This window comes from Pleurodeles waltl, chromosome 1_1 (genome assembly GCF_031143425.1).
Source record: "Pleurodeles waltl isolate 20211129_DDA chromosome 1_1, aPleWal1.hap1.20221129, whole genome shotgun sequence".
NCBI lineage: Eukaryota > Metazoa > Chordata > Amphibia > Caudata > Salamandridae > Pleurodeles > Pleurodeles waltl.
Window position 1 is genome coordinate 322,269,943 of NC_090436.1, and position 21,824 is coordinate 322,291,766.

Below are 21,824 nucleotides of genomic sequence, written 5' to 3' on the forward strand. Positions count from 1 at the left end.
GTGATGGTTTAGTATACTCTGCTGCCATCTACTGGAAAGTAACTGGAACACACCTTGTTCTCACCACTGTCAAGATAAAAACGCATCAAAAATAAAAAGCGCAGAAAGGACGAGCTCGAGCCGTATTGCCTTGAAATGAGAGCTAAACCATTAATATGCAGCGAATACTGTAAATAGCCTCATAAAGAGGCTGCCTAGACCCCGGAAGAGACACTGCTACCGCTGTAATTTGGAGTGGCGAGGGAATCTCCAAAGGGCACACCCTTCTAGACGAGGCGTGTAGTGAACGCTGCACACTGGTGCAGTGAAGAGGGTGGCAGTGCAGGACCACGGAAGAACAGAAGGTTAGGTACATCACGCGCCACACACGCAGCTCTTCACGAGCGCGTACAGCGAGCTACGAGTAATAAACATCACACTGATGGCAACTATCTCTGCAGTATTCTAAGGGAAAGTGGGCACAGTCTTATTTGAAAGGATGGCAGGGGAGCACTGGTTAACTGCATGGGATGGTACAAATACTGTGAGAGGGCACCCGCTGACGAGTATGGGTCGGGTGGAATGTGTACGTTATTTACCACACCTGGTAAATACCGTCTCCCTAGGTGAGATGTTTAGTGGGTGCAGTAAGTGTATTTTAGTCTGAGGTTTGGCCGTGAGAAGAAGGTTCAACATCAAATGCAGAGTCTAACACAGCAAGGGCCTCATTTACAAGCCCCTTGCACCACCACTGCTTCATTCCTGTGACGCAACATGGCACAATCAGTGCTCTACACTGCTCCATATTTACAAAATTACTCATTGCGCCCAATGCGTCAGTTTGTAAAACCCTGCATCACATTTTTCCTGCGCTAGGAATAATGTATGCAGGGTAGGTGTTCCCACATAAAAAGACACGTAGAACTGACGCAGTGAAAATGACAACTTTTCACTGCGTCACTCTACAACTTCACTGCATCAAAATTCTAACACCTTCTCAGACCAGGCGTAAAATTGACACTGGGCTTTTTAGATTAGGCCTCTCCTCTGTGTTCTGATGCACTGCTGGAGTTGCATCGTAAAACTGATGCAACTCCAGCAATTTGTCACTTTAGTGCCAACAGATGTGTCAGAATTTCTGACGCATCCATGAAAACGTGTGCCATGGAACTCTGTATGGAAATACAGTGCATCCATGGCATCTTTAAGGGATTTGCATCAGGCACAAGAAATCTGATGCATCAATGCTGATGTATCAGTTACTTGTAAACTAGGCCCCAAATTCTGGCTTTTTACGCTCATACATTTCAGCAGCCTTCACATCACAATTATGTTTCAGCTGAAACTTGTAGGGTGCACTATAGTTTCTGCACTTGTGAAATACCTCATACCAAATTATCACATGATTTGAAATTGCAATCCCATGACAAGCTCCTATTAGTGTGAGGATTGGAATTTACTTCTAAGGTCATATTCAAGGTCTAAAAGTTATGTCACATGATACATTTTATAAACTTATCCAAAGTGACCTTGAGTTTAAAATAACCAAGAATAATATCTATCAAGTAACACACAGATGCTGCTGCCTTTAAATCTACATTTTGGTATTTGGTAGCTTCCAGGTAACAGCGCACTAAAGAGGGTACATATTTGAAAATACATGAGTAGGGTGACGCGATCAGAGTACCTCTTAGAATAGGGTGAGAGAGGGTACAAGCAGAGGTAGAAGATCACTTGAGGAGCAATAAGGGTCAGAGACACAGACACATGAGCATTTTGGAGCATGTGAAGTAGTACTCCTATAAAACTCTTGTATATGCTCCTACGTGCCATTAAGAATTTGCCCCAAATCTTATAAAAAGGGACCATTCATGCACAGTTACTGCAAATAGTAAGGACTATGCCCTGTTTGCAATTTTACTAATTGGTAGCTGGATGTCTCAGGGCCGATTCTCAAAAGTGAATAAGAGTACATAAGAGTCCCATCCAGTAGTACTATCCATATTTAGAAGTGCGTTGTGGAGCCAGATGACCATTAGTTCAGAGGTCAGAGTTCAGGGATCCACGTAAAGTTGGTTAGGAGAACAACAGTTTAGAAGTTGCAGGTAATTAGCTGCCAGTTTGAATTAACACTGAAAAAGGTGTGTTTTTTGTTTTTTTCTGAGCTATGGAAGAGCTGACAAGAGTCTGATGGATAAGGGGAGGATGGTTCATAGGCTGAACCAATGGATAGAGTAAGCTTGTCTATGTATCTGAATCTTCTCTTATATGCATTTTTGATGTTCGCTTTTGATACTGCTTGAATCCATGTAACACAAGGCCCTTTTATGAGGTAACTTACTTTATTGGTACCTTATAGATGATGATGTGTGTTCTGAAGAGGGCTCTGTTTGTGAGGTGCAGCCAATTCTTTCTAAGTGGCCATAATGTTGTCATAGCAGTCAATGCTCAGGAGTCCAGGACAATAAAAGTAGTGGAATCACAACGGTATCCAGAATGCCCCTGACATAGACTGATGCCAAGTAGGTGCCTCTGTCTTCATTTGAAGAAGCTCTTACTTCATGTAGTTTCTGAACATTTCCAGAGAATACATCATTCAAAGTTAAGTTGGGAGTGTGCTACATTTTAGAGCAAATCTTGACAAGGACTGATTGAGGGCTTGCAAGGTCTTTAAACTTGAAGTTTCAAGATGTGGACCTTCTTGAAAGTGGTGGTCACGTGAGCCCAATTGTGCTGAAACTATTTTCAGTATGTATATTACTAAAGCATGGTGTGGTATCAAACTGTCACTTTTCCTATGAAATAGCCACTAAATATGTTCAGACATACAGTTTTACAGATAAAACTAAGTAGCTCACAAACAGTAATGAGTGGAAATCAGGTTTCAGCAATTATTTACCATTTGCACATCATCAAGTACAAAAGTCTTGCTTTGTGCTGATCCTATTAAAATCTTTGTTTCCATCACACTTCAGAGTTACACAAAATGGGCTTCATTTGTGCTTTTCTAACTGCTGATATATTCTGAAATATTTGTACATTTTACAGATATTAAAATGTTGTTCTGTGATAGAAAAAATGAAATGTTATAGTTTTCCCTTCACACTTCTTTTACTCCAGCAAGATTGCTACATAGTTCACTTTACAAAATCCTCTCACTTTGCAGATAGAAAAAATAAACACCTGTCTCAGTGTTAAAGCATATATAGCACTTTGCCAGAAGACACTGCCTGACATTTGACCTCTGTCTTAGAAGCACAGCAAATGTTACAAGATAAAAACAATGGACCTGATTATGACCTTGGCGGATGGGATGCTCCATCACAAACATGATGGATAAACCCATCCACCATATTACAAGTTCCATTATAACCTATGGAACTTGTAAAACAGTGGACGGGATATCCGTCACATTTGTGACGGAGCATCCAATCCGCTAAGGTTGTAATCAGGCCCAATATTTGTAGGCATCCCTATTGATGATTCAGCCTCTGACCTCAAGTTTGGATATTCTGGAGGTGCTTCAGCACCCCCTGAAGCATATATGGAGCCAGTGCATGTAATATTCTAACTTGCAAGGTAGTGAATAGGGTGCTGATGTGCATGGTTTGTATATCAGGCAGGACATTTTAAAGGCACAGTGGTCTGAGAGGCAGGCAGTGATGTGAGAGAACGAGAGGGATGTGGCTGCACTGGCAAGTGACTGAGATCTGTCTTTCAGATACATGTGATATGGACTTTTAAGAGAGGAAGTCTGACCTATGGGAGACTTTGTATGGGGGCATTTCCTTAGTCCACTCTGTACAGAGTGAGTGCCTGAACCTCATTCATACATCACTATCTGGGATGTAGTCTTGAGTTCTTCTCAGTCAGGAGACTTTCAATTGTACATCTTCAACAGTGTCTTTAATGTACACAGCGTGGTTATGTTTACTGCCTAGGATGATGCCCAGGGAGTCTGAAGGGCCACAATATCAGGAGGTGAGAATAATGACAACCAGCTCTGAATACTAGGGGAAAGGTGAAGGAAGATCTCCAAAGAAATTGTATTCTGAATACTGATGGGACATCCAATCTTGGATATCTGCCAGAGGGACGGGCAAACACTTGTTCTCCGGAGATTTTTAGATCCAGCAGCATATCTGATACATACTGATGGTATGACGCAGAGTTTTATCTACATCAGATGAACGATGCTGAAGGAGTCCAGGGTGCCTGAGTGAAATGCAATTGAGGATTCTGCCCTAGATTTCCTGACATTTGGATCACCCAGAAGTTGGAGATTTTGGTAAGGAGAATTAGGGATGGCCAGACAAGGCCACCTTCATAATTTTGAGGTGAAGATAACAAAGCACATTTTGCTACCAACTTCGAAGGAAAAATTTGGGGATAGTTTGGAGATTAAAGACCTGATGCAGAGTTTGGCGGACGGGCTACTCCATGACAAATGTGACAGATATCCTGCCCTGATACCTACAGAGGCATTATATTCTACAAATTTGTGATACGGTGGACAGGATATCTGCCACATTTGTGATGGAGTAGCTGCTGGGGTGCACCAGAGGCCCCTTCTGCCCCTGCAGTGCAGGGGTGGGTGAAACTTTATGGGACCCCTATTCAGCCCAGGGGCATGGAGGCCCATATCTATACTTTTTCAGTGCTGCATTTGCATATTTTTTTGATGCAAAAGCGGCACAATCTTACAAAATACAATTATATTTTGTTCGAGTGCACAGCTTTTGCATCAAAAAATTATGCAAATGCGGCGCTGAAAAAGTATAAATATGGGCCTGAATGCCTTTTATGGGTCTCAGGGGCCCCTCAGAACATTCTGTAAGGGACCCCATCATTTTGCATTACGCTACTCAGTACCCATCTCCAAGTATGTAAATCAGGTCCTAAATAAGTTAGTACAATTGTACATAAAGTCAACAGCAAACATATTGCAAAATCTGTTTTCATTATACTGTCTTGGTAAAAAAAAAACTTACTGCAATATAAATTGGAACAGATGCTGTCTCATTCTTTACTAGAAATACAGCGGAAAGGATGAAAAGGTATTTTCTCTAAACTTCCTTGCCCACATAAGCAGTACAATGCAGGGTTCAGCAAAATACCATACATAGAAATAGGGAGGACCACCAGTAATCAATTCTGCCAATTAAGTTATCTTAAAACTGCCAATGCTATGGTCTGAAAAGACTGATAGGAATGGCCAATCAAGAGTGAAGCACAGCAGAAAAGAGGCATCCACGATTTACTATCTACGCAGGCAAGAGCCACCCTGATGCCTACCACCAGTGGATTCCTATATAAAACCAAAGCTGAATTAGAAGTTGTTGTGTCCCACAATTCACTAAGTAATGGCCACTCTTTACAGTCAGTGGTAATAACTGCACTAGTAAAATAAGTGACACAATAATAGTCCAACAATCATCTAAATGTTGAGACAACAAAAGCCCTCTGCCGCCCTCTGTATATAGAAAATAGAACTTATAAAATCCACCACTAATAAAATAATGAGAAAATACAGGCCCATTCAGCTTTTCCCAGTGTGAAGGAGACCTCAAATATATTGGATCCCTCAAAGTCCTACTGTCATGGGCCATGCAATATAAACTTATATCCTCAAATTCTAAGATGATACTATCACACAAGCATGGTATTGATATGTGCCTCCAAGTTATACTTCAACTTGCTGATCACAAGACCATGCGTAGTTCTCTCTCTGAAGATACCCAACTTAGGGGCATATTTATACTCTGTTAGCACTGAATGTGCGACAAACATTTTGATGCACATTCAGCGCAAACCTTGCCCCATATTTAAACTTTGACGCCAGTGGATGTCAAAATTCCTCCGTGTGAGTAATTTTTTGGATGCGGGAAACTGCCTTGCGTTAATGACATGCAAGGTAGGCGTTCCCGCCCAAAAAATGACTTTAAGGCCTGTGCGTCTTATTTATACTCCTGCGTCATTTTGACGCACAGGAGAGGGCGGGCCTTAAAAAATGGCGCACAGCCTGATGTGCGCCGTTTTTTAACGCCTGGGTCAGGGCAGGCGTTAAGGGATCTGTGGGCTCACCTCCATGGTCTCTGACCATGGAAGGAGTCCAGAGGTGCCCTTCCCTGACCCCAGGGACACCCCCTGCCACCCTTACCCACCCCTCGAGGACACCCATGGATGGGGGGACCCATCCCAGGTAAGTACAAAAGTCCCCTGGCCATGGCCATTGGGCAAGGGGGCATGACTCCTACCTTTACTAAGACAGGAGTCATTTCAATGGGGGTTGTGAGTTAAAAAATGTCGCAAGTCCGGTTTGAGGCATGATTTTTGCCTCAAACCTGACTTGCACCATTTTTTGACACACAACCCCCATTTTCCTCTACGCCGACGCTGCCTGGTTTGAGTCTTTTTTTTTTATTCTGACCAGTCTGCAGCGCCGGCTAACGTCATTCCTTAAATAAGGCGCCCGCATGGTGCGTGGGAATGGCGTTAGCCGGCGGCATCCTTTTGACGCAAACCAGCGCCGGCGCTGGCTTGCGTCAAAAAGTATAAATATGGGCCTTCATTTTCAACTACCCATATTGATGTTCATACTATCTAACAGCTCAGAACACTCTTCCTATCCGACCTCCCCAAGGTAACTTCTGTCAATGACCATTCACAATGTATCATGGCTTTTGACCCAGGATCTCCAGCAGGCCTGTGCTCATCTAACATTCTTGTGCAGGCACTCACAGCTCTATCTGTGAACCTCAATATATATCTATTTCATACCAGATTCTAGAAAAATACCTGACCACTACTGCTGTACACATGGGTTTTCAAAGCATTAAAAGAAGTAGCTGTTTTTCAACTTCTCATGTTATTTTGTGTTATGTTATATATAGTAGTAGAGGGTGCATTTCACTTGGGTGGGTGTCCTGGTGTTTTGAGAAGAGGGGTGGTGCCCTTGCTTTGGCCATTAAAATGTAGTTCAAAGGTCCATGATCACGCAACTCTAGAGCTGCCAATTTGCTATTCTGGTCAAACAAAAAATACACAAGATGAAGACGTTCCCTTAACATGAGCACCATATAAAATAGACAACCAGCCCAGAATGATGAACCATGTAACCTGACCCAGTGTTTCAGTGAGATCATTCAGTTTAAACTGAAATTCAGTTGCTAAACATTAATAATGTTAAATATGACAACTCTGTTATTGACTGTAAGTTATTCAGTTTTCCGGACATAACCACAGCAATAAAACTCATTATTAAAACCTTCTAGTATACATAACATACTTATAATTTTGAGTACCCAACTCTATATTGATGTAGTAACCAATAAAATAGCGAGACAGTTCACCAGTAAGAGGCTGGCTGAGCGGGAGCCCCACCAATCATATGGTTCCACTAGTTCCTTTAGATGTGTGGAAAGTGGCTGTTTTACGCTGGCAGTGCTTCAACTAGCTTTGCATGATGTATACAAAAAAGTAACGAGTGCAATACTTGAATTAATCTCAGCCAGTGGTAGTTACTCGGGCTGCACCCTAGTCCATCGTTATTTTGCACATCATGCCACTTTAGTTTTGATCCAGCCACTTGCAAATCAGCCTTGACCCTGCTCCAATGGGAACAGTCCACCCCAAACTGCTAGGGAAGGTCCTCCCTGAACCGTAACTCAAGCAACCCAAGACTGGTTCCACCCTGGTTGAGGGCTCTTCAACTGGGTGTAGCTTGGGTCCATTGACACAGTGAGCATGGGACCCATGACTAGGCATAGCTGTTGTACTTAGGACGCCTCAATGAAGTATACAAAAAAGTGGGAACGCTTCTTCAAAAGGGTGTCTCACTTTCATGTAGGTGGGTTTAAACCCAGAATTTTACTTTAAGCAAAGCTACACCCCTAAAAAGATGCAAAGCTTCCACTTACAAGCACATACGAGCACTTAAGAACTGTATTACTTGGACAAAACTAAAATAAAGACAAATGGGAAAAGGATAACAATGGTATGTTTTTCCGGTTCCCTAGGTCTGCATAGACACTACGGGTACACAAAATATGCTTAATTTTTTCTCACGTAATTATGAAACATTTGGGGAAAAATACCAAAACTGCGACTAGGCATTTCTATTGCACTGAGGTCATCTCAACAGGTATACAAAAAAGAGGAAAAGTTTCTTCAAAAGGGGTCTCACTTTCATGTAGGTGGGTCTAAACTATGAATTTTACTTAAGCAAAGCGACAGCCCCAAAAAGATACAAAGCTTTCACTTACAAGTAAATACAAGCACTTCAGTTCTGTATTACTTGGACAGAAGAAAAATAAAATGAAATGGAATAAGGATAACAATTGTATATTTTGGTAGTTCCCTAGGTCTTCATAGAGATTAGGAGTGTGCAATATTTGCTTAATTTGCTCTTATGCAAAATTTAGGAAAAAATTCCATGAAATTCCATGAAATGCAAATCCATCACTAAGCACTATATTTTTGTGCAAAATGCGTCCTTGCGTCAATATTTGATGAGCGGATGCATTTTGCACTAAACAAAATGTGAAAAACACGTGTTACCAACAACAGCCGCTCATGCGCTTCTAGGCTGTAATTTCACAGGAAAAACAGTGGAAGAATCATGTGACATGACTCAATTTGGGGAATTTCGGATAACAGTCATAATGCAAATTCCTGAAATGATGTGAGTTACACTGGCATAATTTAAATTTCACCTGAGTCTCATAGAGACCCCTTTAGCTCCCTGTCAGAACTAATGTAATTACATAAAAAATACTAAGCAGTGTAGAGAGATTGGCTTTGGCTCTGCCAATGTGTTGATCTTCCTCTTTGCAGAAGCTTTATTGACCATAATCCTGAAGAGTGACTCCTTTCCAGTGAATGAAGGGTACATGCGTGGTGCTATGTTATTTGTATTTGTAAAGTGCATTATCAAGTGCAACGGTATCCTGCCACTGATGGCGAAGACAAGAGACACCACTGTTAAGTGAATAGGTCTGACAGAGCCCCCAGGTTAGCCCTAGCACATGAGGCAGCCCATTATCCTGCTTCTCTCCCTGTCCCTGCTGTTTTTTATGTCTGTGTACAAAAAACAGAACATGCCTTCCAATTTGTGTTACAAGACATACTAAATACAAAATGACTCGTACTTTTGAGTAGTTGTCTTGTGAGACTAAGGCCCATATTTATACTCGGTTAGCGCTGAATGAAAAGTCATTTTTTTAATGCAAATTCAGAGCAAACCTAACTCCATATTTATACTTTGGCACTAGGCACTTAAAAGTTATGGAGTGTACGTCATTTTCTGGATGTGGAAACCTACCTTGCGTCAATGAGATGCAAGGTAGGCGTTCCCGTGCAGAAAACGACAATATAGCCTTAGCTCCATATTTATCCTCCGTTCTAAAATCTAGCACGGGATGGGGTCCTTAAATAATGGCACTTCCTGGCCCCAGGGACACCCTCACCCACACAGGAGGGACACCATAGGATGGTGGGGCCCATCCCAGGTAAGTCCCAGTAAGTATTTTTTATTTTTTTCACACTCATGATCCCTGACTTGGGCCTCCCTGCATGGCACTGGGCCCAATGGCCATTCCCAGGGGTCATTTGTCCCCTGGGCATGGCCATTGGGTGGGGGGCATGGCTCCTGTCTTAACTAAGACAGGAGCCATGTCCATGGGGGTTGTGTGCCAGAAAATGGCGTTACACTGCTTAGGGGCATTTTTTTGCCTCTAAACAGTGTAGCACCATTATTCGGCGCACAAGCTCCGGTTTCCCCTAAGCCTCCCCCACACGGTTAGCGTCCTTTACAATGATGCTAACAGGGCATTAGCACTGGCTAGCGCCATTCCATAAATATGGCGCCCAGCTGGCGTCCAGGAATGGCGATAGCTGGCGCTATACTTTTACACGCAAAACTGCACTAACGCATTTTTGTGTGTAAAAGTATAAATATGGCCCTAAGAAACATTCTGCTAGTCACTTGTCTTGTAAAAACATATAAATATGTGCATTTTTTATTCTCGAGAGCCCTTGCCCAGCAATATTTAATGCATTCTATTGTTATGAGTTTTATTTATACTATATTGTTAATGTCCCAACAATTGCACTCCAGCCATTCTCGTTCCTTCATCCATTGCATGTGTACCTCAGTTCAACTCCTAATAAGTATGCATCAAATTCCGAGGTTTTCCCAGTTCCGGTGTCTTGCTATCTTTTTGTTTTCATGCCCCAGTACGGCACACACTGGTGTTATGGCAGAGTGTCATCATGACAACATACTGACAGGTGGGTCCCAACAGCAGAGGGTGTTCCCTCTGTTCCTATGGGGGTCTGTGCAGAGGTTTCTCCCCAAGCACGGAACCATTTCCATCAATGCAAGGATAGTAGAACTTGGGATTCACACATATCAGTCCATAAAGGAAGGTGCTCTTAAAAACCAAGGGCCTTATTTACAAGGCTGTAGCAGCATATTGCGCCACCGGAGCGTAATTCTTTTTTACGCTCCGGTGTCACAGAGTGTTGGCTCATATTTACAAGGCCACGCAAAGCCACCTAGCGTAGTTTTTCATGGCCTTGTAAATATGGCCCCCTTTCATGCATAACACTGCCTGAAAGGGGAGTTCCATGGGTGTTGCTGTGGGTGTTCCAACACAATATCCATGGAAAATGACGTAATCAGATGCATTCTCAGATTTACAAGGCTGGGAATGGGTCAGATTCCTACACCACCTCAGGCGTCGTGTTAAAGTGGTGCAACGGGGCGGAAAATGCCATTCGTGATTTTTTATGTGTAGGAAAGTGTTCCTTCCTGCACATAAACAATCATCCCTGCAACACAGGCACCCTTGCACCATGGGTGCCTGCATTGGCACCAGGCAGCAGTTTGTGTGCCTGCACATAGAAAATTAAAGGGATGTCTTGTATTTCCGTAAATACGATGCATTCCTGCACTTTCAAAATGACACAGCGTGTTGCAGCAAGCTGGCTTGCTTTGCAAAGCTGTGTCATTTCCTTCTAAATGAGGCCCCAAGTGTGGGCTGCAGCAGCAGGTGAGAAGAAGGAATGGGGAAGACAGCCCAGTGCCCAGGCATTATTCATCAGCCCAGCAGGGACAGCCTTTCTCAAGCCCAGAAGAGCCATGCCAACCCCTACAGACACATTGAACTCTAATAGAATTTCACCAAGAAGGGCAAGCAGAGAAAGGTTCTCATTATGACTTCGGTGGATGGAAAAGGCTGTCCGCCGAAGTTCTGACGGGTAGGTTGCCACCAGTGTGGCAGCATCCCCACCGGGCCCATTACGAGTTTCCCACTGAGGTAGCGGGAGGAACCTCAGTTTCCCCCCACAGGCCCAGCGGTAAATGACCTACAGCATTGTCTCTGGCTCGTAATAGAGCCGGTGGCAATGCTGTAGTGTATAGGGTGCACCAGCACCCATCGCAATGTTCAATGTCTGACATTGAACATTGCGATGGTGCTGGCCAGGGGGGCCTCTGCACCCCCTCTCTGCAAGCCTTTTCATGGCGGTGGTACCACCATGAAATTGCTTGTAGAGAAGGAAGGAGAAGGAGGTTGTAAAGCAGCGCTGCCCTGGAGGTTTAGGCTGCGGTCATAATATGGTACTCTGACCGCCGCATTGGCGGCAGTCTGACCGCCACCGTGAACCTGGTGGTCATTAGACCGCCAGGTTCGTAATGAGGCTCAAAGTGTTCTGGCGGGCATACATGCACAGGACATGAAACAGAAGAAAAGCAGAGAAAGAGAGAGGATAAGAGAGCATGAAAGCAGAGTGGAAAGGCGCAGACACAGAAGGAGGGGTTTGGAGGGAATCTATGCTTGGCTAGAGAGAAAGAAGGTGCCTAGGGAGAGGGCTTTACAGAAATGGCACACAGGGAGTGCGAAAGAGCAGATAACACGTGGAGCAGGTGACAGCAGACATGCATGGGATAGGGATCAGACACACAGGGTGAGGGAGGAAATACAGGGGAAGGAATTTGCAGAGCAGAAGGGCAGGCAAGCATTGCGAGGAAGAGAGCAGACATGTAGGGAAAGGAGTATAGAGAGGAGGCAAACAGCGAGAGAAGTATGGGAAGGAGACATGCAGGAAGAAGAGGAAAGCAGGCATGCAGGGAAAGGGGGATGGAGATGGCGTGCAGGTAGAGCACTTCTGTTTAGCGTTTTCACTGGTTAAAATCGATTCCTATTTTCTTTGCCAGTGAATGTTAGGCCCTACAGACAGTTCGAACTGTTAAAACCATTTGCCTAAGACTGGATGACTCACTTTGTCTAATCCATTTCTCTGCTCCTAATTTGATGTCTTCCCTCCCTATTCTTGTGTTCGTCCCAACGTTAAGGCAAGGTTGTTTGTGACTGGTAGACTTGTATCCTTCTACTGCCAAAGTGCACAGCTTACTTTATATTTTACCACGATTACAACACTCCATGGGAATAAATCACTCTCCTCACTCTGCCAAAAACATTGGCAAACCCAATAGGTGTCGTGTGCAGGACCTATTGGTTTTGTAAAAGTTTGTTAGTCTGCATTATGTGATTTCAGAAGACCTACTCTGGATTTATCCAGAACTTACAAGGGACTTACAACCCACTCACTACTTACCACTGGTTGGCTTTATTTTCACACTCATTTGCTTACTTCTTATTTCTTGTTCATCCTGCACTTGTCCCTCCCCTGAAGCCTCTTTACCTTCTGCTTGCATGACTGACATGTGTCCGTCCACTACTCACTTGTAGCAAACTACTTTTTTTTTCTCCATGTTTGTACTCTCTCTTGTGGCTGCTCTTTCTCCTGTCTACTTCTCGTCCCACAACCCCCAGTGCTCTATGTTGAGTCTCCCTTGGGTGCTTCTCCCTTGCCCCATGTTGCTGTCTCTCTCGTGTGCTTTACCCCAGCTCTCCTGCCAATCCTCGTAGTATGACCAACTTTCTATTATCACTTCACAGGATGCTTAGGCCCATATTTATTCTTTTTTTGCGCCGCATTTGCATATTTTTTTTACGCAAAAGTAACTTACAAAATACAATTAGATTTTGTACGTTTGCATGAAGAAATGAAACAAATGTGGCGCAATAAAAGTATAAATATGGGCCTTAGTTTATGTGGAGACGCATTGTGCACAGAGATATCAGAAGATGTTTGTTGGAGACTGGTGGAATGACTATAAGTCACACTACACATTTTGGGATTTCCTGCTAAATCTCCTCCCTCTAAATCAGTCTATATTAAAAGATAGGGCTGAACTGAAGACTGATTTATTTGAGTGTGATTACGATTCATGCTATATTCCTTTGTCACCTTCTGGAGTAAACCGGGACTGCTCGCTATTCAAACGTTTGAGAGGCAAGTTCAGAAAACAAAGAGCTTTGGTATCCAAAGGAAATAAAATAATGTTAAACTATGAACCACACTGGTAAATATCGGAGTCTATAATGCATACTGTTCTGTAGCCACGTATTGGCATAGGACCTAGTACGTTGGGTATTTGCCAAAATGCAATATAGTAATATAGTGGTAAATATATTGCCCCTCATTAAGACTACGGCGGACGGAAAAGGCCGTCCGCCAAAGTCCCGCAGTTGGGTTACCGCCAGTGCTGCACCCTTCATGTGGCCCCTATTAAGAGTTTCCCGCTGGGTCAGCGGGTGGAAACAGAGTTTCCGCCATGAGCCGGCAGCAATGTTGCAGTGCATAGGGTGCAACAGCACCCAATGCACGATTCACTGTCTGCAAAGCAGACACTGAAAAGAGCCACAGGGATGGCCATCTAGAGACTATGCCCCTCATTATGGCCCTGTTGGTCTTAAGACCTGCTAGGGCTGCAGTGGCGGTCCGACCACCAGCACCTCCACTTCTCCTTCACTAGAGGGGCTGGCGGTCCTAATCCGCCAGGGCGCAAGCAGCACTGCCCTAGAGATTGAGTCCCTTCTCTGCCAGCTTTTACATGGTGGTAGCACTGCCATGTAAAGGCTGGCGGGCCATGGGGCCCCCTGCACACAGTCTCTGCAGCCTTTACATGGCAGTGCTACCACCATGTAAAAGCTGGCAGAGAAGGGACTCGTAATCTCCTCCCTCCCAGCCACTGATAGGCACCAGCTCATAAAGGGCTGAAAGACTGAGCGTTTGCTGTCGTTTGAGAGCGGTAACAGTGGCAGGGGCAATGGTCATCCCACAGTGCCGCTGCACAGGCAGCAGGGCAGGAGCTATGACTGCAGGACAGACCTGCAAAATGCAGAACGGTCGGCCACCATAAATCCCCATTGCTTTCCCCCGACATTCTCCTCCACCCGCTCTTCCATCCCCCCGCCATCTCCGACATTCTTTTTCTAAATATGTGTTTAAAGATCCATATATTTTTTAGAAGTGGAGCAGGCAGTAAATTGCTGCAGGTCCTACAAAAAACACTTTCACACACTTACATTTACTCTTTTTTGATTGATGTATCAGTTAATGGAAATAAAGGAAAAGGGCACCCACGTCATTCTGTAGGAGTGCGCATGAATGATGATGCATGCAAGTGTGTGCAAAACAACCAGACCGCCACCTTCATGGTTCCTACGCCCATGTTACCAGTGCTTGCTTTTATTTGTGGCCGATCCGACTGTAAATCTTTTCTTTAAGATTTAACTCAATGACCTGTTACAATTAACTTTATTTGGTAGCTGCTAGAAGGCGCATACACTCACTCTCTTTAAAGCTGACATTATTTATTCTACGCATTTAATTCAAAATATTGATGTCACCTGTATGAAGTCTCAGACTCACAGTCTGTGTAACCACATAAAGCAGGAATGCAACCATCCAAAACAGTACGTAGCTTAAATCTTTGCATAGGTGCTATATGGTTGTTTATTGATGACAGTCTGTAGAACAGTCCACTGTGGCCAAGGAGAGGATAACAGTCCAGCCCCAGAAAGACAAAGACGAGCTAACTGGATCCTGTGACGTCATCAGCAAACCACAATCACGAGTCCCTCTTAATCTGCCTACCCAAAATAATCAGATCAGTACCGATCCATACAACACACCCTTACCAATTATAGAGGGCTTGTAAACTACATTTCTATCTCCATCACAGTATGCGCTGTGACGCAAGACAACAGCACCTCCCTCACACACACCAGCACACTATCCACATAGACCCACGGCAAATACAACATTCTCCCACCCAAGCACCCCATATCGCACCGCACTACTTGCCTGAGAAAGCACTTGGGCGTCCAGTAATGGGGTATGAAGCACTATATAAATACTACAATGCACTGCATGTGCTGCTTGGTTCCCCAAATCATGGTCTTTTCATCAGGAGAAATATAGAGCAACCTGGATTTTATGAAGCAACCTCAAGCATCTGGAAGGGCTTCGCTCCTAGGCAGTGTAGTTTACTGCACTCCTTTGTGTTGGTGCCTTTATACTTTACTGATTTGCGCGTTTTTGTTGGACTATATTAAAAAACAATGATAACTTTCTTACCCGGAATGGTGGCTTTGTTGATGGATGGTTGGTTGCACATGGGTGAACGTCTGGGAAGCAAGGGAAAAACAGAAGTGTGAGATGCTTTCATTTTTACAGGACTGCTCACTGGAAAACGTATGCAGAAAACAACCTTCTTTAGTTGCGACTATGTTAACGGATGCAAATCAATGATTCTGTAGAATATTTCAAACAACGGGTACCCAGCATTTATGACTGTTTCAAGGGAAGTAAGATGTTTGAAAATCACGGCCAAACAAAGCAGCCTCCATCTTTGTCAAAGATACCCAACATTTTCTAACACAATGTTTAGGTGATTAGAATAAATGTAAAATGAAAATAGCAATTAATTATTCCGAATTGGGCGCGGTTACTTACCATATAAAAAAAGTTTCAACCAGATTATTTTAACAATATTAATGTTTTTACAACTCAAAGGAAAACAGTCGGAAAAGTAATCCATCTCATATACGCGAAAAATGCCAATAGAACAGTTGTTCAGGAAACACAGACCTATGAGTTTGCAAGGAAGAAGAATTGAATCTTAGACAAATGTGGAGTCATGTAATGGCAAACCACAAAGGTAGAGGGCGCAGTTATTGGTGCATTGTAATAGTAGTTAGTAAATAACATTTGAAAGGCATACAATATTGTTAGCCCTCGATACAGGCGAATGGTGAGAATGTAAATGTATACGCCGTGGCAACAAATCCTACCAATGGACATGTGATCCCCTTAACCCCTTCGCTGCCAGGCCTTTTCCCCCTCCTGTGCCGAGCCTTTTTTTGGCTATTTGGAGCAGTTCGTGCTTAGGCCCTCATAACTTTTTGTTCACGTAAGCTACCCACGCCAAATTTGCGTCCTTTTTTTCCAACATCCTAGGGATTCTAGAGGTACCCAGACTTTGTGGGTTCCCCAGAAGGAGGCCAAGAAATTAGCCAAAAAACAGTGAAAATTTCGTTTTTTTAAAAAACAATTTGAAAAATGGGCTGCAGAAGAAGGCTTGTGGTTTTTTCCCTGAAAAGGGCATCAACAAAGGGTTTGCGGTGATAAAATCACCAGCTTCCCAGCTTTCAGGAACAGGCAGACTTGAATCAGAAAACCCAATTTTTCAACACAATTTTGGCATTTTACTGGGACACACCCCATTTTTAATTTTTTTTGTGCTTTCAGCCTCCTTCCAGTCAGTGACAGAAATGGGCATGAAACCAATGCTGGATCCCAGAAACCGCAACATTTCTGAAAAGTAGACAAAATTCTGAATTCAGCAAGGGGTAATTTGTGTAGATCCTACAAGGGTTTCCTACAGAAAATAACAACTGAAAAAGAAAAATATTGAAATTGAGGTGAAAAAAACATCCATTTTTCTCTAAGTTTTACTCTGTAATTTTTTCCTGCAATGTCAGATTTTCGAAAGCAATATACCGTTACGTCTGCTGGACTCTTCTGGTTGCGGGGATATATAGGGCTTGTAGGTTCATCAAGAACTCTAGGTACCCAGAGCCAATAAATGACCTGCACCCTGCAGTGGGTTTTCATTCTATGCCGGGTATACAGCAATTCATTTGCTGAAATATAAAGAGTAAAAAATAGCTATCAAGAAAACCTTTGTATTTCCAAAATGGGCACAAGATAAGGTGTTGAGAAGCAGTGGTTATTTGCACATCTCTGAATTCCAGGGTGCCCATACTAGCATGTGAATTACAGGGCATTTCTCAAATAGATGTCTTTTTTACACACTGTCTTACATTTGGAAGGGAAAAATGTAGAGAAAGACAAGGGGCAATAACACTTGTTTTGCTATTCTATGTTCCCCCAAGTCTCCCGATAAAAATGATACCTCACTTGTGTGGGTAGGCCTAGCGCCCGCGACAGGAAACGCCCCAAAGCGCAACGTGGACACATCACAGAAAACAGACCTGTTTTTAGCAAAGTGCCTACCTGTGGATTTTGGCCTGTAGCTCAGCCGCCACCTAGGGAAACCTACCAAACCTGTGCATTTCTGAAAACTAGAGACCTAGGGGAATCCAAGATGGGGTGACTTGTGTGGCTGGGACCAGGTTCTGTTACCCAGAATCCTTTGCAAACCTCAAAATTTGGCTAAAAAAAACACATGTTCCTCACATTTCTGTGGCAGAAAGTTCTGGAATCTGAGAGGAGCCACAAATTTCCTTCCACCCAGCGTTCCCCCACGTCTCCCGATAAAAATGATACCTCACTTGTGTGGGTAGGCCTAGCGCCCACGACAGGAAACGCCCCAAAGCGCAACGTGGACACAACCAAATTTTTGAAGGAAAACAGAGGTGTTTTTTGCAAAGTGCCTACCTGTAGATTTTGGCCTGTAGCTCAGCCGCCACCTAGGGAAACCTACCAAACCTGTGCATTTCTGAAAACTAGAGACCTAGGGGAATCCAAGATGGGGTGACTTGTGTGGCTCGGACCAGGTTCTGTTACCCAGAATCCTTTGCAAACCTCAAAATTTGGCTAAAAAAAACACATGTTCCTCACATTTCTGTGGCAGAAAGTTCTACAATCTGAGAGGAGCCACAAATTTCCTTCCACCCAGCGTTCCCCCATGTCTCCCGATAAAAATGATACCTCACTTGTGTGGGTAGGCCTAGCGCCCGCGACAGGAAACGCCCCAAAGCGCAACGTGGACACATCACAGAAAATAGACCTGTTTTTAGCAAAGTGCCTACCTGTAGATTTTGGCCTCTAGCTCAGCCGCCACCTAGGGAAACCTACCAAACCTGTGCATTTCTGAAAACTAGAGACCTAGGGGAATCCAAGATGGGGTGATTTGTGTGGCTCGGACCAGGTTCTGTTACCCAGAATCCTTTGCAAACCTCAAAATTTGGCTAAAAAAACACATGTTCCTCACATTTCTGTGGCAGAAAGTTCTGGAATCTGAGAGGAGCCACAAATTTCCTTCCACCCAGCGTTCCCCCACGTCTCCCGATAAAAATGATACCTCACTTGTGTGGGTAGGCCTAGCGCTCGTGACAGGAAATGGCCCAAAACACAACATGGACACATCACATTTTTTCATAGAAAACAGTGCCTACGTGTGGATTTTGGCCTCTAGCTCAGCCGGCACCTGGGGAAATCTAGCAAACCAGCGCATTTTTGAAAACTAGAGACCTAGGGGAATCCAAGATGGGGTGATTTGCGGGGCTCTGACCAGGTTCTGTTACCCAGAATCCTTTGCAAACATCAAAATCTGGCCAAAAAACACTTTTTCCTCTCATTTCGGTGACAGAAAGTTCTGGAATCTGAGAGGAGCCACAAATTTCCTTCCACCCAGCGTTCCCCTAAGTCTCTCCATAAAAATGGTACCTCACTTGTGTGGGTAGGCCTAGCGCCCACGAAAGGAAATGGCCCAAAACACAACGTGGACACAACATATTTTTTCACAGAAAACAGAGGTGTTTTTTGCAAAGTGCCTACATGTGGATTTTGGCCTCTAGCTCAGCCGGCCCCAGGGGGGGGGAAATGCCCTAAAATAAATTTGACCCCCCACCCCCCCAAACCCCCCCTGCCCAGGTGCGACCCTTGCCTACGGGGTCGCTACCCCTGCGTGACATTGGCGCCAAAAAACTAATTCCCGGTGCCTAGTGGTTTCTGCCCCCTTGGGGGCAGATTGACCTAAAATCGACCAATCTGCCCCCAAAGGGGGCAGAAATGCTCTAAATACAGTTTGCCCCCCAGGGAAGCGACCCTTGTCTAATGGGTCGTTCCCCATCTCTAAAAAAACAAACAAACAAAAAAACATTTGCCCTTGCGCCTAGAGGTTTCTGCCCTCCCTGGGGGCAGAAATGGCCTAAAATAAATTTGCCCCCCCAAACCCCCCCCACCCCCCCACCTCGGAGCGACCCTTGCCTACTGGGTCGCTCCCCCTGCGTGACATTGGCGCCAAAAAACGAATCCCCGGTGCCTAGTGGTTGCAGATTGACCTAAAATCGACCAATCTGCCCCCAAGGGGGGCAGAAATGGTCTAAACACAGTTTGCCCCCCAGGGGAGCGACCCTTGTCTGATGGGTCGCTCCCCATCTCTAAAAAAACAAACAAACTAAAAAAAAACACTAAAAAAAAATTTGCCCTGGCAACAAGAGGTTTCTGCCCCCCCTGGGGGCAGAAATGGCCTAAAATAAATTTGCCCCCCGAACACCCCCCCCGCCCCCCCCCGCCCCCCCCCGGAGCGACCCTTGCCTACGGGGTCGCTCCCCCTGCGTGACATTGGCGCCAAAAAACAAATCCTCGGTGCCTAGTGGTTTCTGCCCCCTTGGGGCAGATTGACCTAAAATCGACCAATCTGCCCCCAAGGGGGGCAGAAATGGTCTAAACACAATTTTCCCCCCAGGGGAGCGACCCTTGCCTGATGGGTCGCTCCCCATCTCTAAAAAAAAACAAACAAAAAAAAAAAAAATTTGCCCTGGCAACAAGAGGTTTCTGCCCCCCCTGGGGGCAGATTGGCCTAATAATAGGCCGATCTGCCCCCAGGGGGGGCAGAAATGGGCTAAAATAAATTTGCCCCCCGAACACCCCCCCCCCGGGTCCCCCCCCCCCCCGGAGCGACCCTTGCCTATGGGGTCGCTCCCCCTGCGTGACATTGGCGCCAAAAAACAAATCCCCGGTGCCTAGTCGTTTCTGCCCCCTTGGGGCAGATTGACCTAAAATCGACCAATCTGCCCCCAAGGGGGGCAGAAATGGTCTAAACACAATTTGCCCCCCAGGGGAGCGACCCTTGTCTGATGGGTCGCTCCCCATCTCTAAAAAAACAAACAAACTAAAAAAAAACACTAAAAAAAAATTTGCCCTGGCAACAAGAGGTTTCTGCCCCCCCTGGGGGCAGAAATGGCCTAAAATAAATTTGCCCCCCGAACACCCCCCCCGCCCCCCCCCGCCCCCCCCGGAGCGACCCTTGCCTACGGGGTCGCTCCCCCTGCGTGACATTGGCGCCAAAAAACAAATCCTCGGTGCCTAGTGGTTTCTGCCCCCTTGGGGCAGATTGACCTAAAATCGACCAATCTGCCCCCAAGGGGGGCAGAAATGGTCTAAACACAATTTTCCCCCCAGGGGAGCGACCCTTGCCTGATGGGTCGCTCCCCATCTCTAAAAAAAAACAAACAAAAAAAAAAAATACACAAAAAAAAAATTTGCTCTGGCAACAAGAGGTTTCTGCCCGCCCTGGGGGCAGATCGGCCTAATAATAGACAAACAAAAAAAAAAAAAAAATTGCCCTGGCAACAAGAGGTTTCTGCCCCAGGGGGGGCAGAAATGGCCTAAAATAAATTTGCCCCCCGAACACCCCCCCCCCGGGAGCGACCCTTGCCTATGGGGTCGCTCCCCCTGCGTGACATTGGCGCCAAAAAACAAATCCCCGGTGCCTAGTGGTTTCTGCCCCCTTGGGGCAGATTGACCTAAAATCGACCAATCTGCCCCCAAGGGGGGCAGAAATGGTCTAAACACAATTTGCCCCCCAGGGGAGCGACCCTTGCCTGATGGGTCGCTCCCCATCTCTAAAAAAAAACCAAACAAACAAAAAAAATACACAAAAAAAAAATTTGCTCTGGCAACAAGAGGTTTCTGCCCGCCCTGGGGGCAGATCGGCCTAATAATAGGCCGATCTGCCCCCAGGGGGTGCAGAAATGGCCTAAAATAAATTTGCCCCCCGAACCCCCCCCCCCCCCCCCGGAGCGACCATTGCCTACGGGGTCGCTCCCCCTGCGTGACATTGGCGCCAAAAAACAAATCCCGGTGCCTAGTGGTTTCTGCCCCCTTGGGGCAGATTGACCTAAAATCGACCAATCTGCCCCCAAGGGGGGCAGAAATGGTCTAAACACAGTTTGCCCCCCAGGGGAGCGACCCTTGTCTGATGGGTCGCTCCCCATCTCTAAAAAAACAAACAAAAAAAAATAAAAAATTGCCCTGGCGCCTACAGGTTTCTGCCCCCAGGGGGGGCAGAAATGGCCTAAAATAAATTTGCCCCCTAACACCCACCCCCCCCACCCCCCGGAGCGACCCTTGCCTACGGGGTCGCTCCCCTTGCGTGACATTGGCGCCAAAAAACAAATCCCCGGTGCCTAGTGGTTTCTGCCCCCTTGGGGCAGATTGACCTAAAATCGACCAATCTGCCCCCAATGGGGGCAGAAATGGTCTAAATACAATTTGCCCCCCAGGGGAGCGACCCTTGCCTGATGGGTCGCTGCCCATCTCTAAAAAAAAAAAAAAAAAAAAATTTGCCCTGGCGCCTAGAGGTTTCTGCACCCCCTGGGGGTAGATCGGCCTAATACCAATAGGGCGATCTGCCCCCAGGGGGGGGAGAGATGGCCTAAAATAATGTGCCCCCCCCC

The 21,824-nt window shown here is 45.3% G+C and overlaps 1 protein-coding gene across 3 annotated transcripts in view; it reads right to left on the minus strand.

Moving 5' to 3' along the window:
- Nucleotides 1-21,824, minus strand: part of LOC138284067 (3',5'-cyclic-AMP phosphodiesterase 4D) — a 1,206,532-nt gene that overhangs the window by 276,179 nt on the left and 908,529 nt on the right. For all 3 annotated transcript variants that reach the window (XM_069222486.1, XM_069222477.1, XM_069222495.1), the window contains one exon: nucleotides 15,472-15,521. In XM_069222486.1, the coding sequence (XP_069078587.1) occupies nucleotides 15,472-15,521 (50 nt within the window). The remainder of the gene's footprint in view (nucleotides 1-15,471; nucleotides 15,522-21,824) is intronic.